At 41.9% G+C, this 24330-nt stretch overlaps 1 protein-coding gene across 1 annotated transcript in view; it reads right to left on the bottom strand.

Moving 5' to 3' along the window:
- scfd2 (sec1 family domain containing 2) overlaps positions 1-24330 on the bottom strand; it is a 124508-nt gene that overhangs the window by 54828 nt on the left and 45350 nt on the right. Inside the window, exon 5 of the mRNA XM_004067569.4 lies at positions 22143-22428. Within this exon, the coding sequence (XP_004067617.1) occupies positions 22143-22428 (286 nt within the window). The remainder of the gene's footprint in view (positions 1-22142; positions 22429-24330) is intronic.

Genomic DNA, 24330 nt, shown 5'->3' with positions numbered 1-24330 from the left:
ACTAACTTACAATTCTTAATTAATGCAGGTACACACCCACCAAAAGAGAACTAAGACAGCCAGATTCTCTTGGCTGTTTCTAGAGCAAAAATAAAAAAACAGAGGTGACAGAGCCCCCACACCAAAACTGTAGAATAAGCCGCCTCGACAGATCTGAGCTGCACAGAATGTTTATTGTTTGAAATTCCAGTTAACTCACCGGCTTATAGGTTTATCTGAGCTTATCTTTTGACTTTCTGTTTTAACCCACAAGAACTTATGGTGACATCAGGGTAACAGAAAAATATCAGAAATGGATTCAGGGGTCAACTTGGTTCCTGGTGAAATGCACAATTTTATCTTTAAGAAAAAAAGAGTTTTCTTTCTAATGGGTTGACTGTTTAAATTCGATTTTAAAATTATGTTTGCTTTTATGTTTATTTAAATTGATTTCATACAGATATTTTATGTTTTATATTTTTATTAGCTTTTAACTTATACATTATTTTAGTTTTCTTGTATTTTGTTTTTTCATGCTTCTTAGCCTGTACAACACTTTAATCAACTGATGTTATTTTAAATGTGCATCATAAATCTAGAGCTTGATTGATTAACAATATATAGATATATATATAATATATAGATACATTTTTGCTACCATGGCACTTCTATTTTTATTATTTTTTAGCTTGTCCTGTCCAGCAGCTGAGCAGACAGATGAGAGCTGAGAGCCTCTGGTGTTGGACAGATTTTACTCTTACAAGAGGGCATGTGTCAAACTCAAGGCCCGGGGGCCAAATGTGGCCCTCCGTGTCATTTTATGTGACCCGCGAGAGCATAAAAGTTTTTCATTTCTTAAAATAAAAAATAAAAATTGGTGTGTATTTATTCATATCTAGGGGGAATTGGACTTGAAATATGGGATTAGGCAACTATAGATGAGGACTTAAACATTGTCCATATCAACTAACCTGACAGAATCAAGTTTAAAAGGATTTATGTTAGAATAACAAACACATGTTTTCTATGCAACTGTAATTGTCAGATACCCCCTCCACCCACCCCCCCCCCCCCCCCACACACACACACACACTCTCTCTTCATCTCACTCTTTTCTCTGCCTCTCTCTGACACACACTACTACTCAGTGACGTGCAGTGAGGTTGATGGCTGGTGAGGCACCAACTCCTCTGAAGTCAGATTTATGATGATTAAAAAGGAATATTTCACCATTTATCCAACAGTATTTAACTGGTAATTATTTGTGTCTCAACATTCCTCTTTCAATGAACCTCACACCAACAAATACACAAACATCTGGACAGAGCATGTTTCTGGTGTCTGAGTAATTCATAATCACAGTAAACAAATTAAATACATTACATTTCAGTTGTGTGCAACTTAAAATAATTTTTACCTTCATTAGAAACTATCTTGCTTTTATATATTTTTTTAAATTTAAAATTGAATGACTGACTTTTTGCATCAAAAGCAAATAATTTTTTAAATGTTATTACATTGCAATGACTCGGTTCATTCTTCAACGTAGTTAACAAACAAGTGCTAAGTTACCATTAAACTGGCTGCGTGCCACGGTCCTTCTAACTACCAGGACGGTTGGTTTTAGAGAAGAACAGATGAGCTTCAGTTGAGCTGAAAGTGGGGAGCAGCTGCAGCTGATGTGTGTCAGTGTTCTGCATATAGACAGCTGCAGTGGTGCATGGTATGTTCCAGTGGTTATATGATAACATAAGCATAGTTGCGTACTAAACCTGCTGCACAAGTATTGGTTTATCATGGCGTAACGAAAGAAGGCACCCAGAGGTTACCTGTAATTTTCATTCTGCTTCAAAATTCTCAACGATACATTTATATAGGTTGTGTGCTTTCCTGTTATCTTGCTCAACACTTTGTGACACGTACCACATTAACTTGCTAAAGACTTACTCCGATCATCTTTTGACCGATTTTCAAAGTCTTCTCAGTGGTCTTTAAATTATAATTGTCATTTTTAGCCAAAATACCAAAAACCTGTGTCGTTTTCCAGGATATAGTTTCTGCAGAGCAGCAAGAGTTCATTATAAATTTGCCTCTGAGTTGTAGGCAAGACTTGCATATGCCCCTTCATACCCACAACATAATATTACCAGTGCAACAAAAATGGCTAGCAATACTGGAGCTATCCAGCCAGATTCCAACTCAGACGAGGAAAACAAAGATGTACATGGATCTATTTGTCTGCAAGTGGACACATCAGAATGGAGCGCAGCAGGGAGACTGTGTCTAGCTGATAGTAGCTTCTATGTCTGGCTCCTGAATCACAATGATTTGAATAAAGAATTCAACAGAAATGCAGTTTAAAGCTTAATTTTCTTCGTGTATTTCCTCCATCACCACAAAATGTCACAATAACATGTTAAAACACCATTTTTATCAGAGTGGGTCTTTAAGGAATAAATCTTTGGACAGAGACACATTCCTTTTAATTTAGTTTCTGTACATTACCACAGTGAATTTTAAATAAAACAACTCAGATGCCATTGAAGTGCAGACTTTCAGCTTTTATTCCATGGGTTGAACAAAAAGATTGCATAAAAATGTGAAAAAACTAAAGCATTTTTTAAACACTATCACGTCATTTCATGGGCTCATAACTAATTGGACAAATGAAATAACTGAAAACCAAATGGTCATTACTAATATTTGGTTGAAAAGCCTTTGTTGGCAATGACAGCCTGAAGTCTTGAACTCATGGACATCACCAGATGCTGGGTTTTCTCCTTCTGAATGCTCTGCCAGGCCTTTACTGGCGTATACTTATGGTAAATGGCGTATACTTATATAGCGCCTTTCTTCCTACAAGGACAAAGCGCTTTACAGTCACAGACCCATTCACCCAGTCACACAAACATTCACACACACATTCACTCACACATTCACACACTGGTAGCCACTCCGCTGCCAAACACAGGCGCCCGCCTACCACCAGAGGCAAGGTGGGGTTCAGTGTCTTGCCCAAGGACACTTCGACTCATGGGCGTGCAAGGCGGGAATCGAACCTGCAATCTTACGATCATGGGTCGACCGCCCTACCACTGCACCACGGCCGCCCACAATACTGCAGCGGCAAACAGTTGCTGTTTGTTTGTGGGCCTTTCTGTCTGAAGTTTAGTCTTCAACAAGTGAAATGCTGCTCAGTTGGGTTAAGATCAGGTGACTGACTTGGCCATTCCAGAATATTCCACTTCTTTGCTTTAATAAACTCCTGAGTTGCTTTGGCTGTATGTTTTGGGTCGTTGTCCATCTGGATTATGAAACGCCGGCCAATCAGTTTGGCTGCATTCACCTGGATCTGCACAGACAGTCTGTCTCTGAACACCTCAGAATTCATTGGACTGCTTCTGTCCTGTGTTACGCCATCAATAAACACTAGTGTCCCAGTGCCACTAGCAGCCATGCACGCCCAGACCATCACACTGCCTCCACCGTGTTTTACTGATGATGTAGTGTGCTTTGGATCAGGAGCTTCTCCACGCCTTCTCCATACTTTTCTCTTGCCATCATTCTGGTAGAGGTTAATTTTGGTTTCATCTGTCCAAAGAATGTTTTTCCAGAACTGTGCTGGCTTTTTTTAGATGCTTTTTAGCTAAATCCAATCTAGCCTTCCTATTCTTGAGGCTTATGAGTGGCTTGCATCTTGCAGTGTACCCTCTGGATCTACTTTCATGCAGTCTTCTTTTCATGGTAGACTTGGATATTGATCCGCCTACCTCCTGGAGAGTGTTGTTCACTTGGTTGGCTGTTGTGAACGGGTTCCTCTTCACCATGGAAATGATTCTGCCATCATCCACCACTGTTGTCTTCCGTGGACGTCCAGGTCTTTTTGCGTTGCTGAGTTCACCAGTGCTTTCTTTCTTTCTCAGGATGGACCACACTGTTGATGTTGCCACTCTTAATACTGTAGCAATTTCTGGCATGTTTTTTTCTGTTTTCTCAGCTTAATAATAGCTCCTTTCACCTGCATGGAGAGCTCCTTTCATCGCATGTTGTCTGTTCACGGCAAAATCTTCCAAATGCAGCAGGAGTCCTCTAATCAACTCCAGGCCTTTCATCTGCTTCACTCATAATGACATAACAAGGGAATTGCCCTCACCTGCCCATGCAATAGCATGGAAGTCAATTGTCCAATTACTTATGAGCCCATGAAATGAAGGGATTGTGTTTAAAAATGGTTTAGTTTTTCACATTTTTATGCAATCTTTTTGTTCAACCCATGGAATAAAAGCTGAAAGTCTGCACTTCAATTACATCTGAGTTGTTTTATTTAAAATTCACTGTGGTAATGTACAGAAATTAAATTAGAAAGAATGTGTCTCTGTCCAAATATATATGGTCCTGACTGTATAACAGAAACTGAGCTATTGAACTGTGACTACATTGAACAGCAGAATGTGAGGGGGAAATTCTAAAGGAGGTGATGTTAAAAAAAAAAGAGGAAAAGGAAAAAATGCTAAGCATACATCCTATCCTGGAAATAACTTTCCAGGATAACTTTCTCCCTTCAGAGGATCTAAGGATTTACCTTACAGAGGGGGATATTAAAACTTGGCCAAAAATAGTGTTTGTGTGTCAAAACTGAAGCTGGGAGAGTATGTGATTGTTATAGGTGGGTTTTTCTGGTCTTACGTTGGGGGGCAACCGTTTTAAAACGGGGTGTGTGTTTATTTTATGGGGGGCTGAGTTTACTCTGGCCCAACTGCAGCAGCCCTCCCTCAGACGCTTATTATCTGCATCTACATGCCCACACAACAGCGATAGAGGTGATATCAAGGAAGACAGGTCTCCTCGCCAAAACACTCCAAAAGCTGTGACAGCTCAAGAAGGAAACATGTGGCATTCACTCCTCCATCTATGTCCATGACAAAGAGGCTTACCGTCACTGCCGTCAAGCTGACTTTCCTGTTCCGGACTAAAGCTTGGAAACAAAACCATGTGATTAAAGATCTCTTCACTCCTCGGTCAGGAATGACAAGGCCGGGCAAAGCAACTAGAGGCAGAAATTAGTAAGACCTATGCTTTGCAATCCTTGTCATGATAGTTCATTCAAACTTTTTATTTCGCTCGCCAATTTTGAACGTCCGTTTCAACTTCACGTACAACACATTTTACTGCTGCTTTGATCTAGTGTAGGCATGCTACAGGGCAGTTACTGGCAAGACGGATAAGGAGGTACGCTAATAAGTGTTGATGACATGTTGATTGTTGAGAAAACAGTGAGAAGCAATGTGTGTCACTTAAAAGTCGTTTTAATGAGCCTGCATTCATCCGTCCACATTTCAGTGAGTTGCTGCGTCTCATCGTTGCGGTGTTATGGCATTGTTCTAAGAGAATTCTGTTAAGGAACTACAAGGTAACTTTTAGGATGACGTCACAGCGGAGCCAGGAGCGTGCCGCGAAACGAGAGACAAAAGCATGTAAAACGCGTTCTCTGCTGTGTTAAAATAAACATTCTAACAAGTAAACAGTTTGACCCTTTTTTCCTGTTTGTTAACACGAAAATCCTAGCTTTATATTTGTCTGCGCCTCATCAGTTGCTACATACCTACCTTGTTTCCATCACATAACGGTGGCTGTTTGGTTTAGTTATTCCGCTCCAGGAACAGATTACATTCAGACTGAGGAATCTCAGAGCAAGCCGAAGCTCAGTCCAATTGGAAACTAATCCAGATCCAGCCCTTTAGGCCTGGATTCTGACACACCTGTCTTCTACAGTCAATGCTTAAGACACACATCGTGTGTTCTAAGCCAGCAGTCCCCAACCACCGGGCTGCAGACCGGTACCGGTCTGTGGGTCATATGGTACCGGGCCGCACAGAAAGAATAAATAACCTATATTACTTCCGTTTTATTTATTTCGGAATCTGAAAGATGTTTTATTTTGAAAAATTGCCTGATTCTCTTTTCCATCCGTCTATGTCACTCTTGAAGCAGGCCAAGGCGCTCTTCTCGGTCAGCTAGCAAAATGAGTAAAAGACAAACGTCTTTGGAAAGTTTCTTTGCCAAGGAGAAAACACCCATCCAGGAGACAGAAGAGGAGCCTTCGACTTCCAAAAAAAAGCTACATTTAATAGACACCACTTCTTTTTGGCACCATGAGTGTGGAAAGGGAGAGGATGATGACACCTGTGCGATATACAATGTAATGCGTGTCAAAATAAAAGCTCAGGGTTGATCTTGTCACATCTCTGTTCTTCCTTCATCGCTGTATTGCTACAATAATCATTCGCCTACCAGCCTGTGACAGTTTTGTGTGACGTCATGGTGTTAAAAAGATTGGACACCACTTTTCTAAGCTACATAACCCCCTGTCTTAGTAACAACAATTTCTATTTAACACAAAAGTCTCCTACTTTTTTGCTCAGATGCTGGACAGCCTAATTTGAAAAAAGAAAGGATATAAAAAAGTTAACTTAATTTATGTCAATATTATGTTTGGTGCAAACAGAGCTGGGTCATGCTACCAATCAGTACAGAAACAGACATTAAGTGGTTCTATTTTTTTCCCTCAACTTGTCCTGTCCAATAGCTGAGCAAACAGAAAAGAGCTGAATGCCTCTTGTGTTGGACAGATTTTACGTGGTCGTATTTCTAGTACATTCTTAATTTACACTGATAATACAAAGTTACTTTATTTACCTCTAAACGCTACTGTGGTTTGGAGGTAAAAACCCTAATGTGATGATTTTAAGACAGGCACATCTCCCAGGGTCCACTGTGGACATTCTATGGAAGGGGCAGATCTTAGGGTGACCTTTCACACCTGCGGAACGACGATACAAGGAAACTGGTGTGGATCAAACCTGTGATTCTGAGCACATCCAAACCAACCAGAACCATCTAAAAAAATGAAAAACCACTGGATAAAGAGAGGAAAACATTTTTCTATAGGCACAGAGCATAAAACCTCAGGCAGTCTACACTGATTATTTTGGAGATGATAGGCAATAAAGTTTCCCTTCAAAGACATCAATTCTAGTTTAGTCTTTAGTCACAACTGCCGTTCCGGGTGGATATGAGCTTTAATTTCAGCACTAGTTTCTTGGTAAGCTTTTGTCGGTATGGGGGGTTGATCATTATTGGTGCAGAGGGTTTTTGGGCTGTCCGAGCCCATAGAGGGTCATAGAGACAAGCGGCTGTATCTTAAAGAGAGCACAGGTGTGTCTTGAAGTTCCCTTAAGGCTCATGCGGCCTCCTTAAGTGATGGATTGTTTTACAAGTGGTACATGTATCGTGAAGTATTTGAATGGATAGAAGTGGCACGCAGTTATGACAGACGAGATATGCTGCTGTACAATGTCCTTAGGCTACACGCTGGTCATTAGTGAGGTGAGAGTACTTGCTCTTTACTGACTGCGCACAAACATCGCATGAACAGGGTGTTCAGGTGATACACAATTTCCTGTGGGACGCCTCTAGGATGTCCACACAAACTACGCTTTGCCTATTTTCCTCATTTCTAATAGTCAGGCTGCAGGCAAGGAGTGAAGACTTAAAAAACATTTTAAAAGATGTGCCTGCGTCTCACCTAATTCAACCTTACGTGTCATTTAAATGCTCACGATGACCTGCCGCCACAGCATGCCCATAGAAAGAAATAAGTATCAACATTTTCCCTTTACAGGCTCACCAAAGCGATTGTCACAACAACATGCAGACGGCTGGATCTAAATGCAGCAGGTTTATTAGCTCAGCTAAAAGTTCACAGAGCCAAAACAGGGTCAGGCAGGCAGGGGTCAATCATGAGCATGAGAGCATAAGAGGATTGACAGGGGCAATCAGAATTCAGGTGACAGGCAAACAGTCAGGGTCAGGAGACAGAAGATCAGGTCCAAATATAACGTTCGATAAGGAAGGCAGAGTGGCACAAACAATACTTCGCAGTGAGCTCAGGTCAGTGCTGTTCCTAACTATGCTCTGGTTGATTGAGTGAATGAGAGTCAGGTGTGCGGCATCCAGGAAGTGTGGTTAGAACTCTGGAAATGGTTGCTGCTGGTGAGCAGAGGGGGAAACAGAGTTCTGACTTCTGACAGAGACCCCCTTCTGCGAGTGGCCCTCCGATGCCAAAGTCAAGCACTAGGTCGGGGTGCTGGTCTGGCCGGGTGGCTTTGGTGGAAGTCTATGATCCAGGAGGGGTCAAGGATGTCATTAGCGGCATCCCAGGAACATTCCTCAGGGCCGCACCCCTCCCAATCCACCAGATATTGAAACTGACCCCTTCAATAGAGCCCAACTCTGGAGATGGTTCCCGCTTGTGACCAGAGAGAGAGACAGAGTTCTGACAGTGATCTAAGACTTTGATATTTCGTGTGGGCCGCCTGAGTGTCCCATACAGGTTTTCCCAGTTGTTACTAAAGAATTAGTTGAGGCCATGTATTTCTCAAACAAGAAGTTTAACGTTACTGCAATGGTATAGTGCTCCTCCAAACGGCTTGTAATTATTGAATTGAAACAGCTTTCAGCAGAAGATGGAACCAAAAAGTCTCCTAGACTTTTAGACATTTAGTCAGAATTTCCACACTGAACTCATGGGTATTATCTCAGTCTGTAATGTGTCAATCTGAAACATGAGTTTATAGCCAGCGTGAGAAAATGAATCCGCAGAAATGTCTTGAGGAATCACCTGAGGCAGACGCCGCCACGATCACCTGAGGCAGACGCCGCCACGATCACCTGAGGCAAACGCCGCCACGATCACCTGAGGCAAACGCCGCCATTTTACCATCTCAGAAATATCGCCTGAGTGAGACCCTTTCTCTCTAGAGCCAGTGCTGAAATCTTAATTCATGCTTTTATTTCATCAAGATTAGATTACTGTAATGCCCTCTTTTCTGGGGTAAAGAAAACCACTCTCAATCGCCTGCAGCTAGTCCAGAACTCTGCTGCACGAACCAGGAAGAGGGAGCACATTCCACCGATCTTAAAATCTTTGCACTGGCTCCCTGTCAGCTTCAGGATTGATTTTAAGATTCTTTTAATAGTTTTTAAGACTGTCCATGGCCTAGGTCCTTCTTTTATATCAGATTTGCTTTTAGATTATGAACCTCCCAGAGCCCTAAGATCCTCAGGCGCGGGCCTGCTGATGGTCCCTAGAGTCAAGACAAAAAACCACGGCGAGGCCTCGTTTAGACACTACGGACCTCGTCTGTGGAACAGCCTGCCAGAGGACCTCATCCTCTGTTGAGGTTTTTAAAAAGAAACTTAAGACTCATCTATTTAACTTAGCTTTTAATTAGATCTTATATGTGGTATTTTTACTCTTATATTTTATTTGCTGTTTTATCAAATATTTATTTGTTTAATGTGTTTTAGTCTTTTTATATTCTAACTTATTCTAATTTATATTTTAGACTTTTTTAAGCACTAAATCATCTTATCTTATTTTAATTAATATTTGCATATTTTACCTGTTTTTATATTTTAACTTTCTTATTTTATTACTTTTACATTTTAGACTGTTTGAGTGTTTTCTCACCCTTGGCCGGGGTGTTAATGTTCGGGCTCGAAGAGATTCTGTCCATGCTTGTCCTCTGGCACCTCTTGTTCCGACTCCCCGGGCTGCCGGGCCTGGTGCGCCCACGTTTGGTGCTCTGGGCCTGGGGGTTGGGGGTCTCTGGGGCGGGGGGTGCTGGGGATGAGTTGTGCTTGTGCTGCATAGATGCTGACACCCCGGCCAACAGGAGGACAGGGCGGACGGCGCCTTCTGGGTTCTCTTTTCTTAAGCTCTGTTATTTCTCTTTTACTTGTGCTTGTTGTTGTGTGTTTTATTTTGAGGGGCTTATTTATTATTTTACTTCATGTGTGGGGTTTGTTTTTATTGTATTCTTGTTTGTTTTTTATGGAAAGCACCTTGAGCTGTCTGTTTGACATGAAAGGTGCTTTATCAATAAAATTAATTTGAATTTGAATTTGAATGTATCAGACATAGACAGATGAAAAAGCATGTGCACCATCTTAGTAAATGAAGAGTACGCAGCGGCCACAGAGTTCAAACACTACCCTGTGATAGATCCCATTGGCTGTATGGTTTACGTTTGTTAATGCAGCGGGTCAGCTAAGTGGGTGGAACGTGAAGATAGGTCTATTTGTGACGGTGTCCATCAAAGCCCCAGAGACAAACAGACAGCAGACTGCGAACTGAAAGGACTTCTTTTTACTCATTCCTTATTATCTCCCATGTCTGAGCACGGGGCCTGCAGTCTCTGTGAGCACACTTAGATAACGGCAGCCATGATTTACAGCTTCATGAATACAGCAAGAGGGAGAATGTCAAATGTTAAACAAACAAGATGTTCTGTCTGCAAAATGACAAAAACAATCACAAGGGGAGGAAATAAAAAATCAGAAAGAATAATGTGCATTTCTTGTACTCTCTGCTGTATGGGGGGATTTATAAGAAAAAGAGTCATAAAAAAAGAGGAGGTGGAGGTAGGGGGGTTGGGGGGGGGGGGGGGTCCTGCTGGCTCCAACCTTGATTAACACCAGGCCTCCTGACAGGAAATGACCGGGCCAGCTCACAGCACCAGGAGAGCTTCCATCTGGTGCTGGAGCCACAAAGGAGTTCTCCACCCAAGAGAACTCCAAACTGAGCAATTCTGTTTCGTTTCACTTCCATGACTAAAATAAGTCCCAATGCTTGAACAGAACATGAGGACAAAACAATCCTTTCGTTCCTGTTGATCTTGGGGAGTGTTAGGACAGTCGGGGAATGATGAGCTGCAGGCTCTGACATTAGTAAAAGATGAAAAAACAATCAAGACCGGAACCAAAGTCATAAAAAAACACCCAGAGACGAGTTTGGGCTGAAAGCAAGTCAGAGAATTTCTTAGATAAAAAAAACTTGGTAGAAGCTGCAGGAGTTGGGGGTGGGGAGGGAGAAAAGGGGACAGTTTGGGGAGGAAAGCGGGTACATTAGGACAGGTCATCTTTCACTTTGGACTGGAATCCCAAACGTAAACAAGTTCTTCTGCACCAGCAGATAAAACACAGATATAGGATAAAACCAAGAGTGTCTGCTTCAAAACAGCACTCTCAGTGTCCACAGTCCAGACCAGATGTTCCCTCAACCAATCTCAGCATTTGCTGAGAAGCAGAAAAGCTTGTTTGGATGCGTTTACACTCTAAATTTACACAAAAAACAAAACAACACAGCTATATATATTTAGTTTTGAAAGTATTAGACTACAGGCTAGCTCATCAACAAATGAGAAAAAAACCTCTTGAAACTGCACTGCTGACTCTGAACCAAAACATAATGTTTGCTACTTCAGAGGCATGTTCTCCCAGAGGAGCTGTAGACCGCCCGTCCCAAATACGAGCAGGAAGATTCTGCTGGCCGCTGGGGTCCAGGGGTCACCAGCCGACCCCAGCCTGCACCGACGCGTGTGCAGGGGGGCCTCTGTCCTTGTGATGGTCCCTTTGGAATCAGTCTGTGTGTGTGCTTGGGACGTTTTTGCCATTGCTTTCTTAAGCAACAGAGCGTGCATGTCTTTGCAAGCCTGCGTGGGATCGTGTCATTTTGAATTCATGCGCTAACAAACCTGTGAGGAATTCTCCAGCGAGCTATAACACACTTAATTAGAAAGCTCGAGGTGTAAATACACACTGAGTTGGCTCTTCAAAACCACCTAGACAAACACTGTGCGTCTGGGCCACGGTTCCAGAGCTGTCCACTTCTTTCTGTTTCTTGAACTGTATGTTTGACATTCAATCCTCTAGTCCACAATGCCATCGGACCACAAAGGAAAACCGGCATGAAGAAGAAATTATATTACACATTATATTTTCTAATTATTTTCGTTCATAAAAAATAGGACAGGAGAACGTTTGAATATTGTAACCTAAAAGATTACTTGACAAAGTAATACTCGAGTAGAAGGAAAAAGGTATCTTCTAAACGACTGGTAAAACTTTCATCTACGGTACTCAGTGTCAGAAGTCACAGCTCTGTCTCCCCCTCTGGTCACCGGTGATAACCGTCTCCAGAGTACTTTATGCACTTAATCTCCCAGAAACCCCAGTGCACAGTTCCTGAATGTTGCACACCTGACTTTCATTTGCAATCAGTCATAGTACACTTCAGCACTGCACTGAGCCTCACTGAATGCAAAGTATTGTTTGTGCCACTCTGCCTGCATGGATCTTCTGATTTCCTAACCCTGTTTCTAACTCTGTTTGCCTGCCGCCTGCCCCGACTCTCGCCTGGATCCTGACTACCCTGTTACTTCTTTGTGCTCTCATACTCGTGATTGACCCCTGCCTGCCTCACCCTGATTTAGCTGTGTGGACTTTTAGCTGAGCTAATAAACATGCTGCTTTTGGATCCAGCCGTCTGCCTGCTTTGTGACACTTGGACATAGGGTTGTGCGTCCATCGTGATGGGTGACTGACCTCACGATGAGAGACGAGAGACATCATCGTGATGCCACGCCCCCGCCACGCTGCGAGTCGACACCATAAACCGCGGTTACATGAGCAAAATGTATTGATCGGATCAATGGTCGGATTAGAATTCAACCGTGCACATGGGCCCAGAAAAACTTTTTACAATTATCAAACATTCAAATGGTCACACTTTCGGTCGGAATAAATCATTCGCACATGCGCAGTAGTGTGTGAAATACAGGAAGAGGAAATTAGTTCCGCCGAGTGGCTACATACATAGATATGGCAGCTTTGTAATATACGAGTTTATACTGGATCACCGCGAATGAGTTATTAGTTGGGAAATAAAATAAATAAAGTAATAAAGTAAAATAACGAATAATAATTATATGGTAACGAAAAATTACCCCCCCCCCCCCCCCGACGATATCATCGTCCATCCCGATGGTTTACTGCAAACATCGTCAACTGCCAATTTAAGGGACATGGCCCAAACCTGCTTGGAAATAGTTTGAACATATTTCTATGAATATAAATTTGACTTGTGTGGGTGCACTTGGCTGTGTTGTAGAAAAAGATTCAAATGGAACCAAATGGGTTTTTATACAAGACAAATCAGTGTCTGATGTCTCAGTTTTTTCTGTGTGTGTGTGTGTGTGTGTGTGTGTGCGTGTGTGTACCTGTGTGCTGGACACCTGTGTGCTGGACATCTCTGAACCTCTTCATTAGACTCACCTGTGGTTTAATGCTTTTTCATTAGAATTTTGTAGTCTAAAGTTTGGCTTTTCTCCCAAGATTTTGACTGGGGTGTACTAATCTTTTGCAACATGGACTTGAATTCATGTGTTCATCACAATTCATCACAATTTATTGTTTGTTTTCTAGTGTGTGCAAATGAACATATCTTGTTTGCAATCTATGGCCCACCTTTGTAGGTGTATTTTGTAGTATAGTATTTCACAGAAAACGTTGATTCTGAAAGGACTCTAAAGGTTTTCTGACAAATGTAGTGCGGTGTACTAATTTCTGCTGAGCTTTCTATGTGTAGTCATATGTGTATGTATAACTACACACTGAACATGTACCCATTAGAGAGGGAACAGGACTACTACATAGTGAGTGCAGTGGTTGTGGTGATAAGTTAGGTCTAGGTAAGCAGTCGGCAACCTTTAACGCTAAAGGAGCCATTTGATCAAGTTTCTTACTGACCAAAACCCAGCAAGAGCCGCCAAATCCCACTTTACCATTTAGAAAAAATGCATTTTATTTATGACAGTTAAACCATTAATTTATAAATTATAGCTTTTCTATATTTATAAGACTGGAAATATAACAGTGTTAAGATTTTCTAAAGACAATTTTGACTTCTACTTTTGACAGCAGTGCTTGGAACTGGCACACGGGAAATCAAGGTTCGATTCCCAGAGGGCATGATGAGCTACCTCCAGTGTGGGTCCTTGGGCAAGACCCTTCAAATGACTGCCTAACTGTGTGGCCACTGGGTCTCCCTGTGCGGATCAGGGAAAGCTGATTTGCTGTGGCGACCCCTGAAGCGACATGCTGTAAGGTGAATGTGCGGTAGTGACATTGCTATGGTACATTGTGTTAAAAATGTTTGAATCAAATTTGAGACAGTGGGTAAAGAAGGTGGTTTTTCCTGAAAGCTTGTGTCAATATATTTGCATCTTAAAGGGCCTATACCATGCAAAATCCGTTTTTGAGCTTTTAAATATATTATAAAGTTCATTCCTCACTAGAAATAAGCCCAAAGCCCTATTTTGATCTATTTGAGCATTTCTGAGCATTCCTCTAAAAACCTGCTCTCAGAGCACCAGCCTGTGCCAATCCAGGAGAACGAGTGGGTTCTCACATTGTGATATAGATAAGTGAGATCAGCCCCTTCCAGGAAGAGTCTGTGCTGCCAGCACCACCTCCAGGCTAACACACACACCCACTTGCTCTCTGGAACTAGCAGTTTTTATGCACCATATGCACATCCATCTTTGCAAAAGTTTGGATGATGTTCCTGGGTGAAACGCAGACACGCTGCAGAGGCCGACTCTAGGATGATGTCATGAAATGGGCGGCACCCTCAAGGAGCGAAAGGGGGTGCTTCAGAGATCGAGTGGTCTTACTTCTGGGTTGGAAAATAGCTTAATAAAATAACTAATATTTAATAAAAATGTGTTCTTTTGTGTGTCAAAGGTAATATACTATCATCTACATGGATATTGTTTACTATAAAAGGCTTAAGAATAGCATGATATAGTCCATTTCAACTAACACTGAAGTGAGCAAAAACATAAATCACCCAGCTGATTATAAATGATGCTAACTGTATCTCCTAAAAAACATTGTAAATAACTGTTGTAGATTTCGTCAAAGGCTTTAAAAAAACATCTTAATTCCAAAAAAATTGGAATTCTTTGATGTAGTGGGCTTCAGAGGGTTGACAGATTGTACACCCAAAAAATTCTACAGTAAAAGTTCCTTTGGGCTCAACCAAGTTATCCTTTTAGCGTCAGTTGATCCATCATGAGAAGAAACACTTATCTTATCAGCTAAACAGGTGACTGAAAACTATACTAGAGGCTATCCAATAATATGTTAAGATGTGTATGTGTGTGTGCATGTGAGCGGCCCAGCCTGTTAGCAGGCCCTCCTGACTCAACGGAAGGCCTCTGATGAGACTTTGTTAATTAAAGTCTGAACTCATATCTGATGAAATGAACCAGACAGAACAATACCACCGGCGTGGTTTGCCTTGGGGTCTGCCGTTTGCCCATCATATATGCATGCGTGTACATGACTGAGAGGGTCTTTTTGCAATGAGAGGAAGTAAGAAAGACCAGCAATTAAAAATAATTGGGACTTATTTCATAAACAAAGTACAGCAGGGAGAAACATTTAATCACACGCATTCATTAGACAAGCTTATGCTCCATTTCCTTTGTCACCAGCTTGATGGTTATAGGTTCTGCATGTGAGGAGTGGACAGAGAAAAAGGAGGCAGAAAGGAGGAAAATAAGAGAAACACAAATATGAAGAAAAGACATTTTTTGGGGGGTTCGCAGACAGAGCTGGTGGCCAAAGTTCTGTGTGATCTCTTTCATATCCCTCGACTGGCTCGTGTCAGCTGTGCCAACTCAAACAGCCGCGTAGGGGAGGTCTGGCTCTCCCGCTGCTACTTTCCTCCTTGCCCCGTACACCCCCCCCACCCCCACCCCCTTGACAGGATGAATAACAAGTGGAGGACCGAAGCAGAGAGAGATACACAAGAACATAATAAGACAACTTTGAGCCACAGTTTAGCACTTCTAGCTATTTTGTGACTTTATTTCTTCTCCGCAAACATTAGAAACAAAAGTGGGGGTTCCCAGCACCCGAGCAGCACACCCATCCGCTGACATAATAAAGTAGGATTCGTCACCCTCAGCTCACTAGACGTCCAAGGGTGGAGAAACACTTGGTTTGGCTGCTCTGCCTTGGTCTGCTTTTCCCGAACATTAAAAAAAAACAAAGAGGAAAAGAAACAGAAAAGGGAGGATGTCAGATTTTCTACCAAAGAAAACCACGATTAACCAGAGCTGGGGAGAATCTATGAAGCAGTCTGAACAGCACTAAGTGCCTTTTCCATTTAACAAACCAAAATAAATGTAGGATTTCCCACAACTGAACGGTGGATTAACATTAACTGCTCACGACAGTCAATCAGGCTCAGACCTCTAGAGAGATCTGGGCTCCTTATCCAATCCCATCATTTTTCTGTCTCAGCAATGGTGCCTGCAACAGTTTGGACCCTTCCCACTTGTGTTGTTAGCTGCGGGGCATTGGATTTGAGAGCTCATTTCCCAGTCTGGAACTAGCGGAACCATTTTCTTGTACAAATACTCCTCAACCCTTTATTAAAAGCTATGAAAAAAGCAGTAGAGAGATGCTGCAGTGATAGCACTAAAGACGGTTTGACATGGACATCTAGAGTGACGTATATCAAACCTGTTCTTCTCTGCAGATTAACACATTAGTCTCTGCTTTAGTCTGACATGAAAAGGAAAGTAATGAACTGTCTCCGTATGTTAGCTTGACATAAAATAATACCGTAAAGGTTGTTATTTGCTTTGGTTTTGTTACTAGGTTTGCTAACTGTCCCATTTTAAAGTCCCACTCCGATCATCTATTTTCAAAGTCTTCCCAGTAGTCTTTTAATTATGTGTAACCAGGTCAAGTGAGATACACTCATTTAAAATAGTTAATGCTGTGATGGGCCAGTAAGTGGCACTGTTGTTGTTTTTTAGACTCAAAGCTGACAGGCTTTCACGCTGTCATGGTTGGGAGGAGATAACAATATGGCAGCCTGACGGTCCTAGCTCGGCACATGTGCTTCGGTAAAGAAAAGTGTTTGACAGGTTTTGGTGCAGTTCAGAAATAGTCTGCACTTTTGGAGTGAAAGAGCTCTTATTAGCTGGCGAACTGAAGGGGTGCGAAGCTGCAGGACGGCGTGTGGCGAGGCACTGCGGTAAGCTGCACTGTTGATTGAAAGAGCTCAAACTATCATGGCTAACGTGGTGTTCTGCAAGACTACGGAGCTGCAGGACGGCATGAGTTTCTTTCTGAATTTCCATATACATCTGTTCCGGGATTGTTCAGTTTTAGTTTGTTTGTCCACAATGTGTAATTTTCTAACGGGTGTCTGCACAGAGGGGAGACGACGTTGTTCGGCTTGCTTGTGGTTGAGGCCGGTAGGAGTCGGTCTTTCGCCATCATTCTTCTGTGAGTTTGAGTTCTTTTTTATTGTATTGACAGTGTGTGTTGGTATAATACTGCGAACATGACAACGATCAGTGGCCTCTGTTGTGTTGTATTTTACAATAAAACCACTGCTGTTGTCTTGTTGGGGATTTTCCTTTTCTTTTTGCTGCTCAACCAAATCAAGCCAAAGAAGGTATCATTTTACACTTGGCTACATACGATTTTGAAGTTTTTAGCCAAAATCCAAAAACTTATGATTCTAGGACATAGTTTCTGCAGAGCGGCAGGAGTTCATTAGAAATTGACCTCTGGGTTGTGGGTGACCGCTGGCGCAGAGCAACCCCACTCCCTCCCGTCACCTTTCTATTTATGTGCTCTCCTGCAAGCTTACAGCTCTTCCCAAACGCCAACTTAAGCAGAGCTTGTGGCCCGCTCAGCGTACTTTCTTAGTCACAAAAATAATCTATTTTAAACTGCCTTTCTACATCTGCTCCTGATTGACAATTATTTTAATTAATAAATAATAAGAAATGCTATTTTTTTATAAAAATCCTCAATCACAAGAAAAATGCTATAAGAACATGTTAAAATCACTAAAAACACTATTTTAATCAGAGTGGGCCTTTAAGTAATATGTTTTTTTTATGGAAAAGCAAGAAAACCCTAATACTTCCACCAAGTATCACACAAGCATATAGAGGCAAGCCTAGAAATGAGTTGTATATTATAACTTTGTTAGCACAAACTTTGTGAGCAGCTTAGTGGCTGACAGGTAGTGTCCACCCTGAGACTGGGTGTCAGAAGTCAGAACTCGGTCTTCCCCTATGGCAGGGGTGTCAAACTTATTTTCCTCGAGGGCCACATCAGTATAATAGTTGTCCTCAAAGGGCCAGATGTCAATAATACATGTAACTAAATGTAATGAAAAATAAATGTAACTACCCCTTAATGTTAAATAAGTCATTATTTATGATACATTTTTAAAGTGACAATTATGGAGTCCTATGTTGTTCATAATTAAATAAATAAATTGCAGTTGCATAGAAAACATATATTTGCTTGTTACTCAATCCTTTTAGATTTGATTCTGTCAGGTTAGGTTATATGGATAGTGTTTAAGTCCTAATTTATAGTTGGCAATTCCAATATTTCAAGTCCGATTCCCCCTAGATATGAATAAATACACACCAATTTTTTTTTTTTTTTTTAGAAATTAAAATCTTTTATGGTCTTGAGGGCCACATTTGGCCCCCGGGCCTTGAGTTTGACACATGTGCCCTATGGTCACCGGTGGGAACCATCTCCAGAGTTCTGACCCCGCTTCCTGGATGCTGCACACCTGACCCTCATTCATTCAATCAACCACAAAAAATGTAGTGTGCAGTGTGAAGAATTGTTTGTACCATTCTGCCTTCCTTACCAAGTGTAATACTTGGACCTGATCTTCTGATTTCCTGACCCTGTTTCTGACTCTGTTTGCCTGCCGCCTGCCCCGACTCTCGCCTGGATCCTGACTACCCTGTTACTTCTTTGTGCTCTCATGCTCGTGATTGACCCCTGCCTGCCTCACCCTGATTTAGCTGTGTGGACTTTTAGCTGAGCTAAGAAACATGCTGCTTTTGGATCAAGCCGTCTGCCTGTTCCTGTGACACTGGGAAACAGTTACAAGCAGAGCTCGACAATCTGGCAAAAAAATAAATAAAACGATTTTTTTCTTTCTGCTTTTAATTTTTCTTTAACAAAATTACAAATGACGGAATAACTTTTATTTTAACATCTCCTTTGGAAATTGTCTCTAACACAAAGTTCAACTAAATAAAAGCTGTAACATGTCTGCAGATCAATGCAGCAGATGTTTTGGGAGCTACCGCTAGCTTTAGTATCTCATAGAGAGAAATACTAGAACGACTCAGCAGAGAATTTCTGGGAGCAACAGCCTGGAAACGGATTTGTGCTGTTTGTGGTTTGATGCTCCAATTTGAAGTCACAACGCCACAAACCAAAATCTCATTTTTGACTCACCAGATGAGATGACTGGTAGATAAAAATAATCTACTAACCAAATGATTCCATTATTTTACAAAGAAAACTATAGGTGTTCTTTTAAAAAAATGATATTAGGTCAAATGCAAAATGCAAACAGAGACGAAGTCACAACATCATAAAAACCATCAGATAAAAACAACAGTTCTGTTTTTTTCTAAGGAACTCCTGTATTGGTTTCTAATGAATCTTTGTTCTCTGCTTTTTGGCGTTTTCACGCAGTCAATGAAATGTTTGATCTTCAATCACAAATGATTTCTTACTGAAAATGACCATGAGAAGAAGATTCAGTCCATCATCTGTAGTCTGAACCAACTGGAAAGTCAAATTCAAAGTTTCCGAGAAAACAAGGACAGATTTACTAGAGGGAAGCAGATTGACAAAAATGCACTTTGTTCCTAATTCTGCCTCCAGTTGATTCAGTTTTACATGAAATCCCAACAAAAACAGTCTTGTGAAAGTAGCTCCTATTTGCTTTCTGCTGTTTTCACATTGGTGCTTTGTGAGAGTGACTTTACTGACTTTACTCCAAAAACCAGAAGTGTAAGAAAGGAGAGAGCTGGAAAAACAAAATCTCAATTTCCCCCAAAAAGAAATTGTTTAAAACAACAAACTCGAATTTATCGATTAACTCAATTAATTGCTCATCCCTAGCTTGAAGCCTCTAAAATGAGATTTCATGGTACGCTGCTTAACCCAGAACATCAGGAGTAAGACTGGAGGGTTTAAAGTTCAAACCATCAAACTGTTCCTATGATTGACTGTAACTGCAGCTCACCGCTTCTGAACATTTTACCCCACATCCAGGTGTCTGACACTTACTGGGACTTTAACCTGCAGAGCAACAGAACTATGTGCTGATGACTGTCTTTAGTACCAGAATTATTCAAATCCTCCCCATTTGTTTCACATACAGCTCAGTTAAAGAGTAAAGCTTTTTTTAAGCTGGTCACATGCAAATTGTTGTATGTTATGGGTTGTATGGGTTGTATGTTAACCCCTCATCACCTTTTGTCCAACTCCCATGATCCTGCAGGAGTTATTCTGCCTTGGTGCCTAAGAAATAATTACTCTAATTTTAAGCTTGTGCATCCAATGATTCATTGACCGACTGAAAGATCAAGAAGTCATAGAAAACAGGCTCCTGTTGCCAGAGCCTCAGCTTGGTTTCTAGTAGATGGTTAGGCTGGGGGAGTGGACCTGCTGGAGGTGGGTGCAGTTAGGTATTGTCAAACCTTTGCTGTAGGAGACCTGCTGGCTGCAGAGCTGAATGGACTGCTGTGACTAAAGAGCCGGGTGTGAGTGTGCTCCCCAGCAGTGGCTGTTTGGTGACTAACACCAGCCAACCGGCTGCATCATGACCAGCCTGGAGAATGGCAGAAGGACTCATCTACACAGCAGCTCTCTACACACCCAGGAAAACACATTTTGACTTGAGATAACATGTCATGTCATCTTAATGTTATCAGGGGAGCACAATGAGTTTGTGCATGTTCCATTTTTTCGAAGTTGTACTGTCCAGCATTTCAGCCGAGTGCCTTTTCTGATGGACATGTTTTACTTTTACAATCGGGGCTGTGTGATAAATCCTCGAGTGTGTTGATATAAACCCACTTTGTAAATTAAGCTGAACTTTATTAGTAAGAATTTATGTTCCTTTTTTAAGAACTTTTAGTGTCAGACTTTAAGGAAAGTTCACCAGGGTTGACAGGAAACATGAACCCAAAAAAACTACAGTTTGGGGTAGTCTGTGGAACACAATTTCCTGCAGCAGCTCTTTAATTAAAGTTTTCAGGAGTATGTAATTAGCTAGGCGGGAGTAGCACCAGTCTTCCTGCTTACTTTTCTAAAAGCTGATGTTTTGATTTTTTCTATATCTTATGGGGTTTTTGCCTGTGTGTGTTGTTCTTGTGTCTCCTCAGCCTTCTTGTGCATGCCATGTGTGTATCTGCAGTCTGTTGGCTAAGCTCTGGCTGCTGCCTGTAGCCAAGGAAAGCAGAAAAAGAAGAATTTGTGAAAACAGCGTTCTCATGGTGACAAGGTCGCTTTGAACGTCTGGTTTGAATTTGAATCTTTGAGTTGGAGAAAATGTCCCAATCAAGGATTTGCTGAGACGGACTGACGGCCCTCCATTTCTGCAGACACTCAGGCATGTGCGTACACACCTTCACATTTGGGAGCTTGAACATTGCCAGATTTCTGTGAATGGAAAGCCCTTCTTTTGTCTGAAGCACAACTGGCACACCGTGACTGACCTATTTCCAGAGAGCTGTTTGTTACTGTCAGAGTTTTGAGCCCCCCCCACCCCACAGGAGGCCCCTCCTTTCCAAACTACATTTAGCCAAATAGAAAGAAAGAGGCGGAGGGAGACCAGCAGTCTTTACAAGGTAGACCAAAACTAAAAGTGGGAATAATTATGAAGTATGTGGCAGGGGAGGAGACCCTGTGTGTGGAGGCTCAAGGTTAAAGATGCCATTACTCAGGGAGGTGCAGGCGGCTGCGGTGTGGACCTACATGGCTCATTTGTCTTAAGCTTGGCCTTGATCTGCTGTAGCGCACAGTTACCAGGCCAGTTCAACAAGCTGGGGTTTAGAGTTGCAATGGGAAACCAAAGAATCCCCGACACAAAAACAAACCTGGCATCTTCATAAAAGAAAGTGTTTTTCTACTAAAGAACCCCCACGGCCTCACTACAGGAGCTAAAAAAGAAGACTGATTTGTCTCACACTTCCTCATAAAGACCCATTGTTTGCATTTCCACACTACAGTTGAGCAGACAGGAGAGTGCAACAGAAAGTGAACCAGAAGGATGGGGCGTGACGACTGCCTTTTCTGACTGCTGAAGGCACAGAAAGGAGAATTAACAAAATGCTTCTTGAAGCAGCTCTGGCACACTGTGCAGGCTCCTGAACACAACCAGGAGAGCTCACCTGTGATTTTCTGGACCAGAGGGCTCAGCTCCTTCTCCTGTGTGAAGACCAGGGTGAGTGCTCCGACCAGCTCTCTCTCCAGCTTGTCCAGCTCCCCCTCGTTCACATCCTGATGGGCCTCATCCGCCAGGGAGTACAGATAGATCAGCAGGAGGATCAGCTCCTCCAGCCCACACTCGTCCTCAAAGAACCTCGACCCTGACGGGGAGCTGTCCTCAGCTCCACGGGGCTTCATCAAGGGCAGCAGCTGCCTCAGCACGGCAGGGAAATCAGAGTCGCACAGAGCCTGTCACATGAAGATGCAACACACACAAGGAAATAAAACCATGAGCTGGCTTTGTGCTCTATTACATTTTGTCCCCAAGTAAAAAGGGAACGATCTCTCATCTTTTCCACTTTTTTTTTCTTCATTCAAGTTTCATCAAATTTACGTGATCATACCGGAGTTCAGCTTTTGTGCCTCCAAATATAAGCTAATGTAAAGAATGAATCATTTGGTCATTCTGAAATGTTTTCTGTCAGGGGCTGCAGCCTAAACTGTATACTGAAGTGATCCAGTTCCTAAATGAACATTACACTAAGGGTAGCTTTGCAATTGGTTTGAGGAAATTGATTGCTATAAGTTTCATTGTTTAGCAGACATGTTTGGATTCAGTTAGACATTTTGGTTTAAGGAAGCTGCGGTTTGTTTCTCACTGGCTCAGCTCCTTTCACACAGAAGCTGGGTTCCTCCTCTGAGGTGACGTCCTCGCTGCTCTGAGTGAAACAGCTCGTTCTACAACCACATGACATGTCCTTCATGTGTGCCACGCCTGCAGAGGCGGTGAGTGACGGGACCGAATGCTAAAACACCCATGTGGAGCAATATGAGGCTTGTTATTGTGACAGACAGTGACCTCCATTTTCACTGTTTTACTGCATTATTGCTTAATGAAGAGTTGTATTCAACACCTTAAGGTCCTATAACATATTGTAACGTATTATATTTGTATCATAATTCTATCTTTATTCTATTTCCAGTCCTATTTATTAGTCCTTTTAGGTTTCATTATGCTGGTGGTGTGGGGGTCAAGGGAGTTTCATAATTTGATTCTTGTTCTAGTTTTTAAACTTGTTCAGCGCTTTGCATCACTAACAGATAAAAGGTGCTTTATAAATAAAGTTTGATTTCATTTGATTTGATGTGTAAACCCTTTGTAGTGTAGAAGACCTTTCAATTTGCAAACATTTAGTAATCACAAACAAACAAACATCAGCAAACAGTTTCAAACAATATCAATCATGCTTAGTGTTGTTTGTACAACTGAGGTAGAATTTTGATTATAGATTTTTGTTTAAATCTATTAGTGATAGGATAAAAACTGTAATTGTAAGCTGAATCAGTTCTTTTTTTTAACCAGATTTAAAAGTCTGCAGGAAGTCTCCCACCTTTCACCAACAGCTCAGACTTTAGGTCATAAAATATGGTTTTGTGTCCATCCATTGACCTTTATCATGAATCCTCAATAAACTCAAACAGTTCAACCAACTCATGAGCTTTTCCACACAGATCAATGAGCCGATAACTTTGATGTATAAACATTCAGACTGTTTATTACATTTACTTCTGCTGGAGTTCAACTGTTCACCTCATGGGCGAAGCATCCATGATCTCATTCCTCCGTTTGCTAATTATTTAGCTTTGTGAGAGACTCGTGGACTGCCTCGTTTTCTTTTTGTTCCGTCCTGGGTTTGATGCATTCATAAATCGTTTTGTTCATCGTCTTACAGTCACGTGTACACGCTAACAGAGCCAATAGTTGGATTCATGATTTGGTGCACCAGTGTGCTCTCTGCTCCACAGAACCCTGAACAAAACAGCAGTCACTCTCACAACTGAGAACTCACAAATCAAACAGAGCAAAAAAAAAGGGGGCTAGGAGTGATGAAAAACATGTCATTTAAAGAGGACAAGAGGAGAAAAAGGCAGCATGAAGAAGACAGGGAAAAGAGCAGAGAAAGACACTGAAAGACAAATTTGGCTTCAGATGACAATATTAACAAAATGTTGACTGGGGAAAGTGTGGTTGTGTCAGAGGGAGTTTCAAATGTCTCTGCGGAGATATTTGATCTTCATGAGGACTTTTTTTGTGGTGCTTACACCAAAACAAACAAGCTCTCAGGATGAGGGGCTTTTAGAGGCTATTGT

This window comes from Oryzias latipes, chromosome 4, assembly GCF_002234675.1.
Source record: "Oryzias latipes chromosome 4, ASM223467v1".
In the NCBI taxonomy this organism is placed as follows: domain Eukaryota; kingdom Metazoa; phylum Chordata; class Actinopteri; order Beloniformes; family Adrianichthyidae; genus Oryzias; species Oryzias latipes.
This window is presented reverse-complemented; position numbering and strand designations above follow the sequence as displayed.